The following is a 19073-nucleotide window of genomic DNA, read 5'->3' on the forward strand; positions in this document are numbered from 1 at the left end:
CAGCCCTCCCTCCTTGGCCCCCGGGCCTCGAAATTCCACAAAACCCAATTAACAGAGATGAGAGAGCTCTAGCATGTATACATATGAAATTTCAGAAGGCTGAAAAAGAGACTCTTAATACCATAAAGCCTGCCCTAAAGTAAAATTTGCATCTGAAATCTACATAGTTAACCCCCGTGAGGAAGACAGCATAGCTGAGCACAACTTTTTTTCCCCCCAGAGGGGTAACTTATCCAGGTCTGCTCGGTTTGGCATCAGCCTGCTCGCAGCTGAGGAGCGCTGCAGAGCGAGCCCCGCGCCGCGTGTACAACCTGCAGAGAGCACCGAGGAACTGTGGCTCCAACTTTAGAGACCGTACTGCAGTGGCCCAAACGAAAGAAAACAACACAACCCTAGCACTGAGGAGATCATGCGGACTTCTCTAGGTCGGCGACCGAAAGCCGGCTGGGTAGACGCGGTGCTCTTGTGTAGACTCATTAAAGGAAGTATTCAAGACTGATCTAATTATCACTTACAGATTCGGCACATTCAACCCAGGGCTCCAGGTGTTTCACGCTTTACTAACCTGGTACTACACTGGCTTGTTTAAATTGCCCATCAGGAACTGTCTTGAGAAAGACACCCCCCCCTTTAAAATAATTACACACAAACAAAAAGCCCTCAGCCAATCCAGTCCTTTCTGTATGGGTTCAGTGTTCAGAGGGGAACTGGGGATAAAGCTTTATTCCCTTTCTGTGCTTTTATCTATCTCTTTTGCTATCTTGTTTGTGTAAGATACAAAATTTCTCCTCCTATTATCCTACTTACAGCTTAATCGCATACTAATTGGAGACCATACTTCTGTTGCTCTGCTCTTTTTTGAGTCTCTGTGTGCGTGTCTTCCATAAGAGTGATACACAAGTACTCATTTCAATTAAGAGAAATTAAATGAGAGCTAAAAACTCTCACCTGAATGTTTTGTGCAATTCCCCCGAGGTGACCGTGATGGGTTTGGCTTTAAAGCAGCTGGTATCTGGGGAGGGTGGTAGTGGGGACTGGGCAGAGTGCTGGGAACACAGGTAAGCATTTCCCTGCAAAAACACGAGGCCTCAAAGCTGCTTTTTTTATTACCTCCGGATTCTGCAAAGGGCTGGTTATCTCACGCTGCGAGCCAGCATGATCAAAGCCCCGGGAAAGGTCAGGCATTCCTCCAGGAGTGACACTCGGCTGCCGGCAGCACTCCCCCAGCCCACGGCTCCCACAGCCCAGGCTGCCGCACCACACTCAAATCCTTTATCTCGTTAACGAGTGAACCTACAGATTAGCCAGCCTGGCCTTAACTTGATGTCGAGAGCATGTAACACCTGGCCTGGGTTTTCTGAAGAGGAAAGGTGTTTTTTTTTTAAAAAAAAAAAAAAAAAATTGTGGGGGAGGCAGCATTTCCTTCCTCTGACATAGTGCGAGAGCGCTCAGTGCTGAGAAAAGCTGTGCTCCTTCTCTGTGCTACACCGAAGGAGCTGCTTTCCTAATGTTCTCAGCTCCTAGTTTTGTGCAAGTCATACAAATGGTGAGTTCCAAAATACTGGGCATATGAGAAATTATCCACAGTATCTTCCCGTGAGAGGATCTTTTCTTGCTGTTTTGATATTTAATTACCCATTTTGAGCTGGTTATCCCCCATGAACAGCTTGTGCATGGACAGAGAGGTTTGGGGAGGGCGAGCGGAAGGAAGAGATGCTTAAGATAAGCAAATCCCATCTACCTTCCGAGCATTAGATACTGTATTTTTGCATCTGTGATAGTTCGGTGGTGTGAAGGGCTGCATCCGTGGAGTTGGGGTGATGGGGTTTCACCTTGTGGCTCACGGCCCCATCTGTGGCTGGGTGCCGACTGTCCTGAGCTCGGCTGGTTGGTGCGGTGTTTTTGCCAGCTTTGTATTCAGGCATAAGCGCTGAAAATACACGAAAGACAGGGGGGACTTCTTCTGCCTGCGTTTCACGGTGTGATAGTGTCTTGGCTGTGACCCAGCACCTGGTGAGATGGTCGAAGCATGTTAACAGCCTGAAATGTGGGGTAATTTTTATTTTTTAAATGAGGTTAAGGTATCCTTATCCTAGGTATAGGATAGGAGTAAGAGAGACCTAGACATGCTTTCTCTCCAGCAGCATGCAGTATTACACAGCAAGGGCACTTACTGCCATGAAAGGGGAAAATTAATATATATTTTTTTAGAACAGAGCACTTGATTCCTTGTTTAAAGGTATGAAATAGATGCCCCTGAATCTGTCTCCCAGCTTGTTTCTTAAATAAAGGGACAGTAAAAACTTACCACGTCTGCAAATACATGTGGCAAACTGGCTGTGGACGTGTGGCCTCTCCAGCAAACTGAAAATGTGCGTGTAGCATCCACCGGGTCTGCAGCCCATCTCTGCCTCCCAACCTCCAGCTGATCCTCGGATCCCAGAGCATCAAGCTAAAAAGCATGCTCCCTCTTGCAGGGGAGAGGGTACGGTCAGGTCCTGACCTCTGAAATAACCCTGCTGGGAATGGGGAGGGAGCCTGCCGGTTCTGCTAGGAGCAGGGGAAAGAGAGAAGGAGAGTGGAAAAAAATAAAATAAAAAAAAAATAATTAAAATTTTCTCCAGTATGTGGTTGCAGACCTCGACCACGTTCCTGCCTGGTGGGGGCAGCTGGAGAGGTTGCTGGGTGGGAATGTCGCTGGCTGAATTTTCCCATCCCACCTCAGGTGCTTGCAGGGGTTTGGGGGTTTACTGCCCCATGACAGCACGTGTGCGACGGGCAGAACTCGTGTAGGTACCTCGTGTGCTCACCCCAAAAAAGAAAGGGGTTAGCGTTGCGTTTGGGCATCTCTGGCACTCTCAACCATCCACCCTATTGGCAGTGGAGGGGAGAGGGGGGCTGAACGTTTCCCCAGGCTCTCCTGGTGTGAGCTAATTTTTTGCCTGATAAATTGTTTAGTGGTGTTTTGCAGAGTCTAACGCAGCTGTATTTCTCCCAAGCGCAGCCTTTATTGTAATGAAAAGTACTGAGGAGGGATGCAGTTATGATAAGAAATTGTCCACCTCTTCCTCCGCCACGCTTGGGGGGGGGGGAGTTAATTGCACAGGGGAGCGCTAATTGCATGAAAAATCAAACTGTTGGTAATGACGGGGCGATGGTAAACTTCAGAAGTGCCTCTTTAATGAAATCGAGCATAAGTCTCATATAATGTTTGTTGAGTTTAGTAGGATTGAAATATAATTGCGGGGCGACCCGTTGCTACTAGCTGGGCTCTGCGTGCAGCCCTAAGCCCATCTGGAAGGGTGATTTACTGGAGGCTTGGGCAATCTGGCAATTTAGGCTCTTTTTTTACGATGTTTAGACTTCTGCCCATGTTATAAAGTGCAGCCCAGGGTTTTTATGAGGATGTAGGTGCCTGCTGCACAAAACTTAGGTTGTGGGCTGGGTGTGTTTTTTTTCCTTTTAAGAGTGATTTTTAAATTTTAAAGGGCAGCTCTTGAATTAAAAAAAAAAAGTCTATCAGCAGGCAGAAATATCCTACGCAGGATTTAAAAGGCATCACGTGTGTTGTGCATACCAGCAACCTTTTTTTAAGCCCTGTGGCCAACTGAGGGGAAGGAGCTTAGTAGTAACAGGCCAAATCGAGTGCGGTGGGAAGGGGGGAGCAGGTGAGCCCCACGTTTCTCCCCGCTTTCCCCAATCTCACTCCAGGCAGAGGAGAGCTTCTGGGTCAGTGCCCAGGGTGGCCGTGCGCCTGCATGGGCAAGGCCTGAAAACCGAGTGAAATGCCTAGTTTTGGGAGCTTGAGGGTGCTGTGCAGTGCAGTAAAACAAGCGGAGCGGGGCCTGGGGGGGATCCAGATGGCTTCCCAGGGATGAGCGCAGGGTGGTGGGGCAGAGGAAAGGATGGGCGGTGAATGGGGCTGAAGCAAAGCCGGAGGAGATCCAATGCCACCAACACTGGGAAAAATGCATTTGGGGTCCTGAAGGATGCATTTCAGCAGGGATGGGCAGCTCTCAGAGGCTGATCTAGCCCCAAAGCTAATGTTGGAGCATCCCTCCAGGACTCCTTCGTTGGGTCCTCTCTGGAGCTGGAGGTGAGGCTTGCTGTGAGATTGCCGTGTCTGCTTTTCAGGGGGGGGGAAGAAAAATCTTTCCTAAGCTGCCCTGGGAGACTGCAGGCATGAAGGTGGGGTGCTCCATCTTTTCTGGATACCCCTTTTTCTTTCCTTTTTCCACTTTTCCTGCAAACAGGCTGGTAGTATGCATGGGCCCATTGTAATTACAGTACTCCCCTGAGCTGAGTAATGTCCTACTGGCAGCCCCTGGCTGGGAGGCGTCAGTCCCTTTTCTGTATCTTCTGAATGCCGTTTGGCAAACGGGACTAAAAATACTCAGCATTTAGATTATGCATTGATAGCTCAGCGTCCAGCAGTGTTTTGCAGTGGGTTTACTGGTCCTGTTTACGCCAAGAGTCCAAATGAAACAGCCGGTCAAAAGAAGTGTTTGCAGCCCTGCTCCTTTGAAGAAGGCATGGGCTCAAGTCGTTCTTTGCTTGTCCTTAGCTGTGCGCTGTGATTTTTATATTTTTAGCTACACATAAATGTAATTTTAGGGCATGTTTTTGTGTCTGACTGACGTGACAAACCCTCCTGGGACTGATCTATAAAATTAAGTTAGTAGCTTTTCAACACTTTTGTTTGTACTGAAATCATCTTGCACAATGTGGTAGAGAAGTAATTCCTGTTGTGACCTTCTACTGATGGTTCAAATAACCTGTCTAAGAGACATCCTGTTTCTGGAGGGCCCTATTGCTTTAATTCCTGTTAAAATTGGTTTTGCCTTCTGTGGAACAGTGCTGCAGAAATTAAGTACTTGCAAATGCGTTTTACCTCCAGATAAATGTTGCAGTTTGCATTTTCAATCCTAGTGAAGCTTTAGCAGACTGCTACTTTTGGCCTAATCATTTGTACATTTTTAGGGATTTTTTTTTTTTTTAGTTTAAAAATGAATATTTTATTTTAAGCCTTTGGACCATCTTGCCCACATCCAATGATGGATGTCTAATGAGATGACTTTTTACCTCCACTAAATGGTTATATTGTTTGCACTGATGTATGCTAAGACTTGATGCATTAAATCTTTGGTCATTAGCAGATGCCATTAGCAGAAAAGTCCAAATCACTTAGAGCTGGGACTTAAGACTTTTCATTAAAACCTGAATTTGCATGTTATTGGATAAATCTGTTAATACGGTTTAGCTGGACTCAGGGAAGTTTTGTGAAAACTTTTTCCAGTGCGTATGCAGGGTCACCGGTGCCTGGGAGCCTCGAATTTGGAGAAAGCGGCCACTCTGGTGCTTCCTTCATAGCCTGTCATGTGCCAAGTGACCCCTGCGTCGATCCCACCCGGCCCTGTCTGCTCCTGCTGTCTGTAAGACCACGCGTGCAGCCCCAGTTGTCGGCGTTGGGCTTCACGCTGGGCATGGTTCTGCTGGGAAATCCCCCTCAAGCAGCTAAAATCCCAGCCATGGGGACTCCTCACCTCCTGGCAAAGCATGGGCAGCCTTTCCCGACACTCCGGAGCTGGAGGGGGTCGGCCTGGGTGGCGATTTCCCTGCGGGAGCCTTTTGGCAACAATGGCATGGTGGGGAGCGGGGTTTGCCTGGGGCAAGGACCAGCTGAGGAGTCATTGATGCAGTCAAATTAATCACTCCTCCGTCTTCACATCTATTTCAATCTTTTTTTGTTGTTGTTTCCCCCCTCCCTGTTTTTCAGAAGGCAGATGAGGCAGGAGCACTTCCAAAAATGTGAGTCATGTTGGGTAGGTAGTGTGGCCGGCTCAGCTTCTTCTCTGTTTTGCTAGAAGTATGCAGTTGCTGCCTGATCAACCTCTAAGTTGCAAATTCAGGCACGGTGAACAGAGGTTTTGGACGCGTAAAGGTGTGTCAGGTGCTTGCACAGGGGTCTGAGGCCTTATCTTTACCTTCTATGAGGCAGAACTCAGATGTCTTCCTGATGCATGTCGTGATCTCGCATTTTTTCTTAAGAACATTTCTATTCAGTGCATCTTAAAAATCACTGCTCAAAGAGGAGTTGACCCATTTCTCATTCTTCTAGGCCTGTGATGGTCTTTGTTATGGCACGTGGTGTTGAATAGGCTGTAGCATAGACAATGTAAATGCACTGAGTGGAGGTCTTATTTCAAGCACTGTTGATCCATTGCCTGTGCGATGCCAAAAGACATCTTCCTGTCACCAGGGTGCAGGACGGGGTTTTTTCTTGGTTTCCCCCAGGAGCCTCGGTCCGTATCCTGTGGGACGTGAGGAGACCGATGAGGAAAAGTCGTCCCATCCTGTGACGCATGTTGTCTGCCAGAACAGGAACGCCAGGCTCCAGAGGCTGCCATCGCACCGCCTGCTTTCACACAAAACTTGTATGTTTATGTAGTAGATGGCATTTCACTTGCCTGAGCGCTTTCCGTGCTTGATTTAAGTTGGTGCTTGAGGGTGCAGAGGTATCCCCGTTTTGAATAGTGGACCGAAGCACATCCCTTTGCCTGGGAGAGGCACATTAGCTCGCAGGTCTGAGTACCCCAGAGAAGATGCCGAAGCTGTTGTGAATGGGGGTGCTGATAACCTTGAGGCAAGCAAAACAAGCTTGTGTCTTTGTCTTAGCTCAGCAAACAGCTCTGGTGACAGAAACCAGAGCAGCATTGTCCTCAGGGAAGAGCTGAAGATGGCACAAGAGGTGACACCAGGGTGGGCTCCAGCATCTTTTCCCCCTGCCCGAAACCCCCAGGGTTCCCTGGCATATAACGCCCCTGCTGAACCCCCCTTCCCCAGCAAGCAGCGGGGCTGCAGGCACCGGTTCCTCTGATATCCCGCAGGCTTCCTCTGCTGATTTGGGGCAGCGGTCCTTATTGACAAAGCAATTAATAAGCCAGACCCTTGCGATTCAGAGGCTTGAGCTTGGGCTTGTTAAAACATTGCGGTACCTGTGTTCCCCTTGGCCAACAGAACAGAAAGGACTGTGGACAGGGCAGGAAACGACGGGGGAAAATACCTTTTCAGCTGATGGGACTGGCTTGAGTGTGTCAAGGATGCACGAGGCTGGAGCAGGGATGCTGCGTGGGGTACAGGCTGGGGGGCCATGGCCCATGGGCCGTGTTGCTATCCAGAGTATTTCCAATGCCAGTGATCCCATTTACCAGGTTTTGGGACTGCTTAGTGACTGAAACTAAGGGTCAAGCATGTGATTTGATGCTGCGGGTTGTCGCTTGTTGGGTGCGGGCTTCTTGGTGCACATATTTACATGAGGGAAATGATGAACCGTTCAGGATGGGCAAAGTTAAAAGGACCGTCATGTGGAAACCAGAGCTTAAAACGAGCATCGGCTGGCAAATTATGGAGTATTTACTGGCAATTAATGGCTGTTGGAGAAGACCCGGTGCTGAGTTTGGAGGACAAAATAAAACACCGCAAAATATTTTAACAGGGAGAGCCTTCCCGGCAAGCATGTGGCTTTGCTGGTAAGTTAATGCCCTATCAGTCTTTGGTGCATATTTCTAAAACTAATGGACTGTGCACCACTAAGTATAATCTGTGTATATGTGAATTTCCAGTATGTAAATAGAAATGGGCTTGTCCTCCCCTGATCGGAGCCTTGCAAGACCTGCCTGGCTCCCCGCGTGGTGCGCCAGCGTTCCAGGTCTCCCGACAGCCTTCCTGAGCCGGTGAGAACAAACAAATTAAGAAGTCACGGGAGAGAAGAAAACAGAGATAGCAGGGGATTTCTAATCGAGCTATTTTAATACTGGGTGTGCTTTAATCACTCACTTAATGGCAGCGCTTAATGAACACTTGAAATAAAACATGTTTCTGTCAGAGATTCAACACCCGTGTTTTTAAAGCTGTCTTGAGGGAACTCAAATGTTTATTACAACTTTTCAGCAAAAACCCCGTCACAGTTGTGCTATATTAATTTCCAAGATTGAAGGGGGGGGGGAGGAAGTTGGAAAAAGACAAGAATGTAGACAAGCCATTAGCGCGGTGGTTTCTCACCAACGCCACAATTAACCTGAATCCGGTTACTGATTGTAATCCGTCTAGATAGATGCTTATCCCAGGCTTTATCAAATCGCATTTACTCTTTTCTTTGCGATGCTCCCCTGGCTGTTGTACTGAAGTTTTTATTGCGCGCCCACCCTTCAGGCTTCAGGCAGAGGGGTTTGCTCAGACTCCTCTTGCCTCTCCTGGTACGCAGACCGTGGCGCAGCACTGTCGGCCGGGAAGGTGCCTTTCCCGTGCATTGCAGCCACAGCCTGTTGCTGCTGGGCTTTCCAAAAAGGAAGGCGGTCTGGGCAGCTGGAAAAGGGGCACAAACTCTTCCTGCTCCTGAATAACCACAGGAAGCTCCGGCAAAGATCATGGGTGCCTCCTTTGCCTGCTGATGTGCTGGCAGCTTCTTCTCTCCATCTTCCCGGCGTCTCCTGGGCTGCTGCGGCTCTGTGGTCGCCTGATGCAACCTGTCCTGGGTATGGGGGGAAGCCTTCCATGACTGACTTAAAGTAACTTTCTCGTTCTCCCCTTTCCTGGCTCTCAGAAATAAACACAACTTAATTACCCATCGAAGCGCTTCAGTACAGGACATGTGGAAAAGGGGGGACCAGGAGGATTTTTTCCTGAGCTTGGCTAGCTGTCAGTTTACCCCCTGAAACACAGGATTTTGATTCTACTTTTATTCTGACTAAGTGTTAGCCATTGTAAAGCCGCGAAGCTTCACATCGAAGTGGATGCAGCGTTTCACTTTGCCTCCCTCCTTGCTGCAGCCAGTCCCTGGGATGTCACCCCTGCTGTTTGTAAGCACGAAAGGTCAGTGAGATAAATGGCATCCCATTGCCAAGTTGTGAAGCGGGGTAAAAAGGCTACGCCTTTTTTATTTGGCTTTCATAAATCTCAATATTCCTAAGCCCCTGTTTCCTGTGAGCGGGGCGTTCCTGTGGGCATGCCTTCCCTTCCTGCTCCTTTTAGCTTCAGGTGGGGCTAAAAGTAGGGTTACAAATCCACCACCCCTCTGTCTGCTATGTAATTTTCCCAATTGAGCTGTCTAAGGACTGGAGGGGGTTTTGAAAATTTAAGCATAAGATGATCTCTGCTGTCAAGAGCCTAGAAGGAGGTTGGCTTTGGACATTTGCTCTGAATAAGTGATTTGGGGATGGGGGGGAGTAACCTGAGCCCTCTGTGTATCGGGCTTGCTGCATCTCTGCAAAGTTGTCTGTGGAAAGGGATTGTTCGATAGCTCCCAGGGAGGTGGCATGTTGTAATTGCAATTATTGCTGGTGTTGATTAGCTTGTTTCATCTATTGGCAACAACTTCTGGCCAAAACACCTTACTGTTAACTCCTCTCTTTCCACCTCTGCTCCCCCTGTCCTGAAGTTTGTCCATGAGGACAGGTCCATGTTGAACCAGGACATGGGCCTGGTTTTGACATTGCTCCAAAAGTATGTTCTTCTTGGTCTTGCATTTTTATTGCAACAGCTGGTTGGCAAAGGCATAAATGTGGAGTTAGTGTAGCCGTTAAAATGCTACCGCTATTTTGAGAGGACAACTGAAACTGTCATCTTCTGGGTTCGCTAAAGCCTTCTGCCTAAGGATGATTTCAGGGCTCTAGAAACTACATGCTAAATAAGCTAAAAAACTGATGGATTTTTCTTGTCCCCTCATGTCAAGGTGTCCTTAAATCCTCCAACAAGTCATTGGTCCTTTTATTTTGCTGTACTGCTGTAGCAATAGTGGAAGGGTTTGGGGTTGGTTTTTTTGGGAAGAGCTGTCTGTTGTGTTTTCATCCCTGAGTTGAACATTTGCTGTCAAAAACTTGAAGCCATGTTTTGTTTGGGTTTTCTTTGTTGTTTTTTTTTTTTTTTTTCAAAATGACTCTCTCTTTCAGGAACAAAAGGGAATGAGTGGATTTCTCCTTAAGTTTTTGTTTCTTTTTTTTTTTTTTTTTATTGGCTTATTTTAGTCTGAATTGAGAAGACCATCTGCTACTGCCTGTACCCAACACGCAACTTGTTGACAGGAGAGAGGAAAAGTAGACAGGCTGGGGCCTTTTTTGGCTTTTTAGAAGCAGCTTCGTGTTTGAAGAAAAGAGGAAGAACAAAACAAAACAAAAAAAAACAACGCAGGACCTCTTTGGGTGCTGACCTAGGGACGCTTGAGCCTTGTGTGCACACGGGCTCGCTTGTTCCCGCTTCCCTGCGAACCTCCCTGCCTGTCTGCGACCTCCTTTGTAGATGTGCGTCCTTTGAAGGGTCGTTAATTTAATATCTTTCCCTGCACAGCAGCTGGAACAAATGGTCCCCCCAGCTCCAGCGGGAGCTCCCAGCCGCCCGCCTCGCCCAGCGCTGACCTACAGGCATTTTTGCCGTGGCTGTCTCGGGCTTTTTATAGTTTTTGCACACTTGTTGCATATAGGATACCTTGCAGGTGTGGGCCTTTGCTGAAGCATTAGCTAGCTGTTTGGGGAGGGCTTGGGTTTTGGTTGTTTTCTGGCAGTCTTGCTTTTCAAAAACGAGGAAAAAATCCCAAGTACAGTTCAAGCCTGGTGCTTGCAGACTGTGCTTGCTGTTTGCAAGAGAGGCATTTGCTTTTGTACTGATTTGGGCGGTTGTTCCTGCGTTACTTTCATGCAGCAGTAGTTTTAAGCTGGTGTCCGGTGCACAACGAAGCTCTGCCGGGGTAATGCCTACTGCTGGGTCCCTGCGAGATCTTACCCTTTGCCCACTAATGTTTCACTGGGGGTTTTGCTTTTTGTTTTTGAGGTCGGTCATAAAACTGAATAGCAGCTTCATGCATGCACTAACCAGTCGAATAATTCAGCTCTTGCTGTTTTCAATAGATGTATTTTCTCCCAGCCCTGCCTGTTTACCCTGTTGGTGTCCCTTCAGGGGACCGTCCCCTGCCAGTGCTGCCTCACCTCAGCCTGAGCACGTGCCTGGGAGAAATAAAAGATATCGGCTGTGAAGGCCAAGCTGCTGAGCAAATGTCCAAGCAGCAGAAGTGCCCCGGGGAGAGCTGGGCAGAGTTCCTTTGGGTGCAAGGCCAGTTCCCAAAGGATGCTGCCGGAGGCTCTGCTGTGAGACTGTGCTGTGGGACTAGAGCCCTGATGGGCCTAACCAAGGTTTAGTTGCTCAGGGGCAAGTGCCCCTTTGAGCTGGGTCCCGTGAGCCAACAGGTATGGGTGATCCCTTCGCCATTAGCCTAATTTAATGTTCATAACAGGTTATGACACCCACGTGACAAGGTGCCTTAAAGCCTTACACCTTTGTAAGCCACAGGTCCTGATTTTTAAATGTTTGTTTATTTTTTCCAAATTGCAGATCTTGAGGTAGACTGTAGGTTCTATTTCCTTTACTTTCCAGGGCATGTGAAGAAGCTTAGGCCCAGAGTTCAATGAAGGTGCGGAAAGTGGTGTGGAAGTACACCGCGTACGCTGCGTCGGAGCTGTGTTAGGAACTGCTTCAAATGAACGTCCAGCTTCTTCAGATTGTCTTAGAAATGAGAATTGCTTTCTCATCTGCTTTATTGCCTTTCTAGAAGCTGCTTTAGGTACCCACTTGCATCAAAAAACTACATTTTGATGAGTGGATGAAGTATAATTTCTGTACTGAAATACTGAAGAACCTCATGTAGGACAGTGGGTAGTTATGTAATTATCTCATTGAAAGCGTGTGGACTGATTGGGTTTTGCAGGAGAAGATTAAGGTTGTATTGAGGACAAAAGGTCCTCTGCGAACCGTGCCTGTATTAGATGTGAATGTCACCAGTGTGCCGGGGAGACCTGTGGTGGGTGCTAGCCAAGTGTGGGGGACTGCATTCCCCTTGCATGGAGATCATGTTGACCCAGATCGGCAGTCCCTGAGTTCAGGTCTCTGTCAATCGCTCAAGTGTTTCTGCAGCTGTATGGATTGGTTTTGGAGGATTTGGGGATGTGAAGGTAGTAGGGATGGTGCGTTTGTGGGAGGAGGAGAAGCCTATGGGCAAAGACGATGGGCTGCAGTAGGAGGTGCCTAATCAGCACTGCCTTGTACCTCAGCGTGAGGTAGGATTTTGGCCATGTCACTCAGCCCTGAAAAGCCTTTGGGACAGTAATGCCCACTGTGAGCAGTAGGCGGTGGAAGGGGCTTCAGCATGGTCCCCAAGCCAGGTGTCTCCAAGAGTGAAGTGTGCAGACCAGCAATCGTGGGACCAGCTGGGGTGTATGAGGCCAATCTGCTTCTCCCCTCGCCTTGGCCCAAGGACGGGAGAGTTGAGAGGGCAGTGAGAGAGGTATCCATGTCTGTGTACGAGATCCTGGTCTCTGGCCCTGGGCTTTCTCTGGGAGGAGGGCCCAGATAACCCATCTGGGTTGACTTGTGGGGCAGGTGCCACAGCAGAACCAATTTAGTCCATAGGGCTTTTGGAAAATATGTCATCAGGCCTTTCTCATCCTGGTTTCATTTCGCACGTGTCGGCCTGTGTTTTCTCCCCCTGTGAATCACTATGGTTGTCTTTGGTGGGACCACAGGGAATGGGGGGGCTCAGCCTGTGCCCACCAAGACCCCTTCCAGTGGCACGTCTGGGTGCCCAGCAGGATTTAGGTGGCTGGAGCTCCCTCGGCCCTTCCAAAGCAGTGTGGGGCAGGCAGGTTGGAGAGCTTTTTATTATTGTTATTATTTATTATTACTTTCTTTTTTTTCCCAGTTTCTGGCTCTGAAAGACTGCTAAATGCTCTTAATGGTGATACGGCCCGTTTATATGTTAATTTTAAGCCCACTGACAAGCGGTTTGCTTTTCTCCTGACTTCTCACGGTTCCTTTGCCCGTTGAAAGCTGGTGCTGTGGGCTTAGGGGATAAGGTGCCGAGAATTAGAAAATAAAATAAAATCTGCAGGATGCTGGAGAGCGAGGGGGTACAGGGATTGGCTTGCTCAAAGTACAAACGGGTGATTTCTGAAAGCAAGTAACCCTGATACCAGGGGCGTGCATGACAATTACATCCAGTATAATACAAAATGTTAATTACTAAATTTTGAGAAATTAATGCTGATTAGCAGCTGCGTGTGTGTGACCTAAATACATCTATTGCTTGATCTTTATTCATAATATACAGTTTATTGTTGGTAAAGTAATTGCTGAATGGTGGGCTGGCCCACAAGTCTCATAACTAAAGACTGAGGCCTGATTTGTAAAGCGTCTGATATTTGTTGGCATCTGTTTTCTGTTGAATTTACACAGGCAGGGAAGATGAATAGCAGCCTGAGCTATCCCCTTTACAACTCAACTCATCTATATTATTGAGAATTCATATTGCTTTTATTATTTGGTCGCAAAAATGGACCTAATGCTTGTTGGCTTTAAAACACCTACTGGCGCTGCTTTCTCTCTCCATCTTGCAAAATATAAGACAAGGCCGGAGCTTAAATTAAAATCCTCAGGTTCTTATCTCTTTCCCACAGGAAAGCAAATCTGTGTTGAAAACCGTAAAATTAAGAGGAGAGCAAGGATAGCATAATTTAGCAAAAATTCATGGCACCAGATTCTGAGCTATATGACTGGAGGGATAGGTCAGACATTAAGAAGATACTGCCTGCTAATGCAAGTTCCTTAAGGTGGTGCTCTGGAAACAAGGCAAGCAGAAAGCACTGCACTGGTTCCCATTTGCTCTCTTTCCCCTACTCCTACCGGCCTTAACAATAAATTGAGTTGTCCATCTAATAACCCTTCTGCTTCTAGAAGTCCAGAGAAATCCTGGGTTTGTACTTGGAGTATTGTCCTAACATCTGTTTGTGCCAGGATTTCAATAGCGCAAAGAAAATTAATTTCATTGGGCTTTTTAATTATTTTTTTTCCTTTTCTTAATTCCTGGTATTTGACAGGCTGTCATTGCTGAGTTTTACCAGTGTTTCTTTCTGAAGGATGATTGCTTTTTTTTTTTTTTTTAATTTTAATAAAAATCAGTTTGGGGCATAACTATTTTTGCTAAGGGGCAGGGTACAGAGTGGCGGGGTACAAATTAATAGCGCCTGTTACATGCTGGCATCATCACTCCGTCTCATCCCACCATGGGAAGAGCAACTTGTGTTTCAGGCAGTGTTAACGTGGCAGCATTTCGTTGGCACGGACGAATCCTGTTGCCTTGCTGCCTTGGTCCAAGAGTGTGATTTCAGGCAGCATCGTGCCGAGTGTCCCCTCCCCTGTGCCTCTGCAAGAAGGGACGATGGGAAGCGTGCGTCTCGGCCTGCGTGGACATGGCTGTACGGCACACATTTCGGGGACCCTCTCAGGCATTTTTAGCACTTGTGATTTCTCCTTGGTGTGACAGAGCGAGAGGCCGCCCGGCTGTCCGTGGGCCATCGGCGGGTCTCCTCCCTAACAGATCCCTCTGAGAGGCCACTGCCAACTGCTTATGTATGAAATTAGGCTTTTATGGGTGGCTTTTCAGTTACCTGTTACCCCGAGCGGGAGGTTTCAAGTGGAGTTTGTAAACTTGCCAGGGGCAAAGCCCGCTGTACCCTCTGGCAAGGCCGGGGGCTTGTCCCCGCTGCGCCGTGCTGCGGTTGCGCAGGAGAGTGATGGAGAGGAGGAGGAGTGACGTCGGTGATGCTTGTGCTGCTTTTAAGGCTGGAAATGTGGCAAACCTGCACTTGAACCTTTTTTTTTTTTTTTATGCCGATCCTGTAACTGAACGGCATCTTCAGTATTGCTGCTGGCTCTTCTGCCGTCCTGTGGTGGCAGCCCTTGGTGTGTGGTGCCTACCCGCCAGGCTGCTCCTCCTGCTCTGCGGCTCTCCAGCCACCACTTCCCCGGCCCCATCTCCCTGTCTCCCGTATGCCTTTCCTCCTGCTCCCAGCTCCACCCATTTCCCCATTTCCCTGCATTTTCTAAGCACCTGCATCCCTCCTCAGGCACCGGTGGCTCGAGGATGCCAATTCTGGCAGCAAACCTGGTTGCCGTCCACCAGCCTCGGTGTTGTCCACCCTCCCTTCAGTAATACAAATTGCATTTTGGAAGTGCTTCTTGTTTTTTGTTTGTTTGTTTGTTTGTTTGTTTTTTATTTTAAATGCAGAAGCCCCACCTCACTAACAGAATTTAATTTAATTTTTTTTCTTCTCTTGCAGTCAAACAAGGTGCCAGTGGTACAGCCTTCTCATGCGGTTCACCCTCTCACCCCTCTTATCACCTACAGCGATGAGCACTTTTCCCCGGGGTCGCACCCATCTCACATCCCCTCCGACGTCAGCTCCAAACAAGGTGAGACCATCCTGTCCTGGCAGGGCTGCAGAGCAGTCCTTCTGCCCTCCGTGCTGGTGATAAGGCTTTATTCTTAATATTTTAGAAGGAAAGTTCCAGGGGTGCTTGCCTGCTTTCAGGTGATTCTGCCGTGATGCTGATATTTAACTTGGTCGTTTAAATATTTGTGCTCTTTCTAATTTGATAATTCGGGCCTGCTTTACTCATCAAAATCTTTTAAAATCTCAATAAGCAGCAGCCAGTCCTCACCACCCCCTGTTGTGCTGAGGCTCGCAGCACAGTGTGCAGATGCGGAAACGGCAACCATCCCTCACCTTCCTGAAAACCGGGGAAGAGTACTTCGGTTGTGGTGTTATTGAAACCTTTTCTTTCTCCCTTTTACTCAAAATTGTATTTTATATCCTTGTATTCTGGCTGTCCGAATTCTTCCATACATCAGTTGGCAGAGCTGAAGCATAGCCCATCAAATACAGTTTTGAGCGTGTGCAGGTTAAGGCTTTGCAAACAGAACGTGTTTTAACCTTCTGATGCCCACTGCCCTCTGCAGAAAGCATCGTTTTAGGCTCCAGAGTGGCGGGTGTCAGTTTTCTCTGAGCCCTGTAGGACTCCTTAAAACAAACAAAAAGGCCCCCCCAGATTCTCCTCTGGGAGCATCAGACCAGCCCCGCTCCAGGTCAGGCTGTGGGTCCCTGGGGAGGCACCAACAAGCTCTGGGGTGCAGAGCCCAGCCTGCACCGAGCGCTCCCACCCGGCAAATCCTCCCCAGGAACCCCCTGGGTGCGTTTGCTTGCATTGGGATGCAGGAGCTGGGGTGTGTGTGATGGTTTTTGGGGGGCTGCCAGTGGAGGACTGACCCCAGACGGCATGGGTCCGAGCCAGGATTTGGGTAAGCAGCCTGAGGAGGAGAAGCCTACGCAGGAGAACTGGCAGAGAGGAGGGAAGGAGAGGGAGCAGAGGGTTTCCAAAGGTTGGGGTGTTGGATTGCTGTGGTTGGGGTGTCAGTGCGTGGGTGTGAAGTCTGTCAGTGCCAGGGCTGGGGCTGGAGGGTGCCTCTCCCCACCTCTTTCTGCACACACGTGTCCCACCATGTGGCGTGACACCTGGTCGAGAACTTCATGAGGCTCTGCCTGGGCACACGTCCCCATGCACAGTTGTCCTGTTTGTCTGGAGAGGTGTCTAGCCACCATTGTTCAGGAGGAGAGAGTTTTTTTAGTTTTGACTTTCCCTGAATGCCTATTTTTTATTTTGGCCTTGCTGTGCAGATGATAACATGGGCTACATCCAGAAAATACCACGGCCTTGTGGCTCTGTGTGGTTTTTTATGTTTCTTGGTTGGCTTTTTTTTTTTTTTTTTTTTTTTTTTTTTTTTTTTTTTAGGGAGCAGGAATACAAAAAGCACTCTGCCTGGAAACCTGGCCTGTAAATACATGTGTAATATCTTTTTCAGAGTTGGAAGAAGCAAATGGAGACCTCCTGTCTTCATTTGCCTTCCTCCTTTGCGTCAGTGCCCAGGAGAAGGATATTCATGCTCGTTCCTTGAAATCCCACAGGTGCCACACGTACAGGATATCCACCTCTTGCCCGCAGTGGCTGTGACGGCTGGGCACACCCCGCTGCTGCCCCAGTTCATGAGCTCAAGAAGTTTTCACTTACTCGCAATGGGTTTGCCCTCCTGCACCGCAATTCTTGGCCTTTACCCCTGGTTTATTTTAGTGCTCCTCTCCTGCAGACTCAAACTGAACAGCTGTTCTTTTGTTTCTGCTGCCCGTCCTTCCTCCTGCCTCATCTTACCCTCTCCTCTGCCCAGCCCTGGTGCATCCCACCGCTCACGTCCCTGTCCACAAGCACAACCCCAGCGAGGAGGTTCTGCTGGGGGGCAGCCAGGGGTGTCCCTGGAGCAGAGCTTGTGCCCCTCCAGCGTTCTTGAATGGGCTCTCAATCCCTTTGCACAGCATCTGGTGGAGATTGGGATGGATAACGCGGGCTGGAGACTTCTGGTTTTGGCTGTGATGGTCGCCTTGATGTGTGTGGTCTTTCCACACGCCCCATTTCAGTGCCGCTGGCGTGTGGGAGCAGCCCCAGTGAAGTGGCCCATGCAGTTGCTCTGAAGAGAGGATTTTTTTCCCTCAGGTCCTCTGCCAAACGCCTCCGACCATTGTTTCTGTCCTTGCCTCCCACCATGGGTCTGGAGCGAGGCGCTGCCCCAGCCCAGACGCCGGGGTGCCCTCCTCCCACCGAAATCCCCCAGTGAGGAGGCGACGGGGGGGACCCACAGCAGTTTGCCCGCAGTGCTGCCTCTTGCACTCCAGGCACATCGGGATGGACACACAGCCACTGCCTTGCTAAAGGCGGTTGCTTCTTTCTTCCCTTTTATTTTATTTTACTTAACCCTCCCGTGAGCAAAAGCTTGCTTTGGAGACACTGGCCGTGTGGTACCTGCATACGTTCCTGCTGGGCATTGGGTAGCTGACAGCCCCCCATAAGGGGCCACAAGTTTTGGACTAAGGATCACCACTGTGCATTTCTGTGGGTCAGAAATACGGATTTTGGGGAAGGAGTAGCACAGTTCCTTGTGCAGAACTTGGTCTGGCAGGGGCAAGGTCGTGTCACCACTCCCAGGAGCATCAACCGTCATCAGAGATGAGAGAGATGAGAAGCTGGGCTTGGTTTTCACCTTTTTTTTTTTTTTTTTTTTTTTTTTTTTTAACGGCTCTAAAAGAGCATTCCCTCTCACATAAAAACCGTGGGATATATAAAGTGTTCCCTCTCCTGTCAGCCACCAGCTGTTTTACACCTTTGAAAAGACGACTGACGAAAAATATGATCCTCAGGTTGTGGTCCCAAGTCTGAGAATTTAGCTTTTTCCAGACAGTAACACCACCAGTCTTGTTTTCCATCCTTTTCTGTGCACAATCCCAAAAGATATTCTTCAAATCTTATAATTAAATTCAGAAGATTTAAGTACAAACTAGATGGGGGAAATAAATCAGTAGCATCAGTCTATAAACCAAGTCTCAAGGTAGCACACACTCAGTCTTGGACCTTTGGAGTGTCACCACATAAATATTTAATGCCCTTTTAAAGCAGCTGATTTAACATGTGAAGTAGACTTAACAATTCCTTCTGCTTCAGCCCCCTCTTCCCCAAACACATTTAAATAAACCGATGTCTTTGTGGCCTCTGCAACTGTAATTCCATGTCTCCTGGGGGCACGAGGTTTAGGTGAAGAATGGAGACCGCAGACCCTTTTGGGATGAGGATTAGCTTTAATCTTGAGGTGATTCTTGCAGTTGTAGGACTCTGTGTTCTGGGGAATGTGAGCTGATGGATCATTTCTGATGGGACTCTTATTTTTCCATGAAATACTACCAATGCAAAACAGATTGACCTTGGAGCCCACAGGAGTCAACTTGATGAAGAGCTTAGTTGGAGCTGGAGTGACAATTGGAAGCCAAATGAATCATATCAAGTGTGACCATTACAGGCCTGAAAATGATTCTTAATTAACCACTGATCCTCTGTGGTAGCAAGTTTCCAAAATCTGCGAATCCATAAGGGAACCCGCGAAAACGTACAAGTAGCAATTTACCTAATCTAATAGCTCTGCTGCACTGCCTCTTTGACAACGCTTTATTTTCCTCTTGTTCCATGCTGCGTTGGAAGAGGTCCTCAGGATCCAATCGGGTTTGGTGAAACCATTGAGAGGACAGCATTGCCTCGTGCACTTTACGGGAGATCTAAACTTGCACAGGCCCTTACCCATACATTTATTCCCTCCTTCC

At 48.4% G+C, this 19073-nt stretch overlaps 1 protein-coding gene across 5 annotated transcripts in view; it reads left to right on the forward strand.

Moving 5' to 3' along the window:
- LEF1 (lymphoid enhancer binding factor 1) overlaps nucleotides 1–19073 on the forward strand; it is a gene marked incomplete at both ends in the record, with an annotated part of 70203 nt that overhangs the window by 25721 nt on the left and 25409 nt on the right. For all 5 annotated transcript variants that reach the window (XM_082482563.1, XM_082482565.1, XM_082482564.1 and 2 more), the window contains one exon: nucleotides 15159–15291. In XM_082482563.1, the coding sequence (XP_082338689.1) occupies nucleotides 15159–15291 (133 nt within the window). The remainder of the gene's footprint in view (nucleotides 1–15158; nucleotides 15292–19073) is intronic.

This window comes from Vanellus vanellus (assembly GCF_965231255.1).
Source record: "Vanellus vanellus genome assembly, chromosome: 4".
Taxonomy (NCBI): domain Eukaryota; kingdom Metazoa; phylum Chordata; class Aves; order Charadriiformes; family Charadriidae; genus Vanellus; species Vanellus vanellus.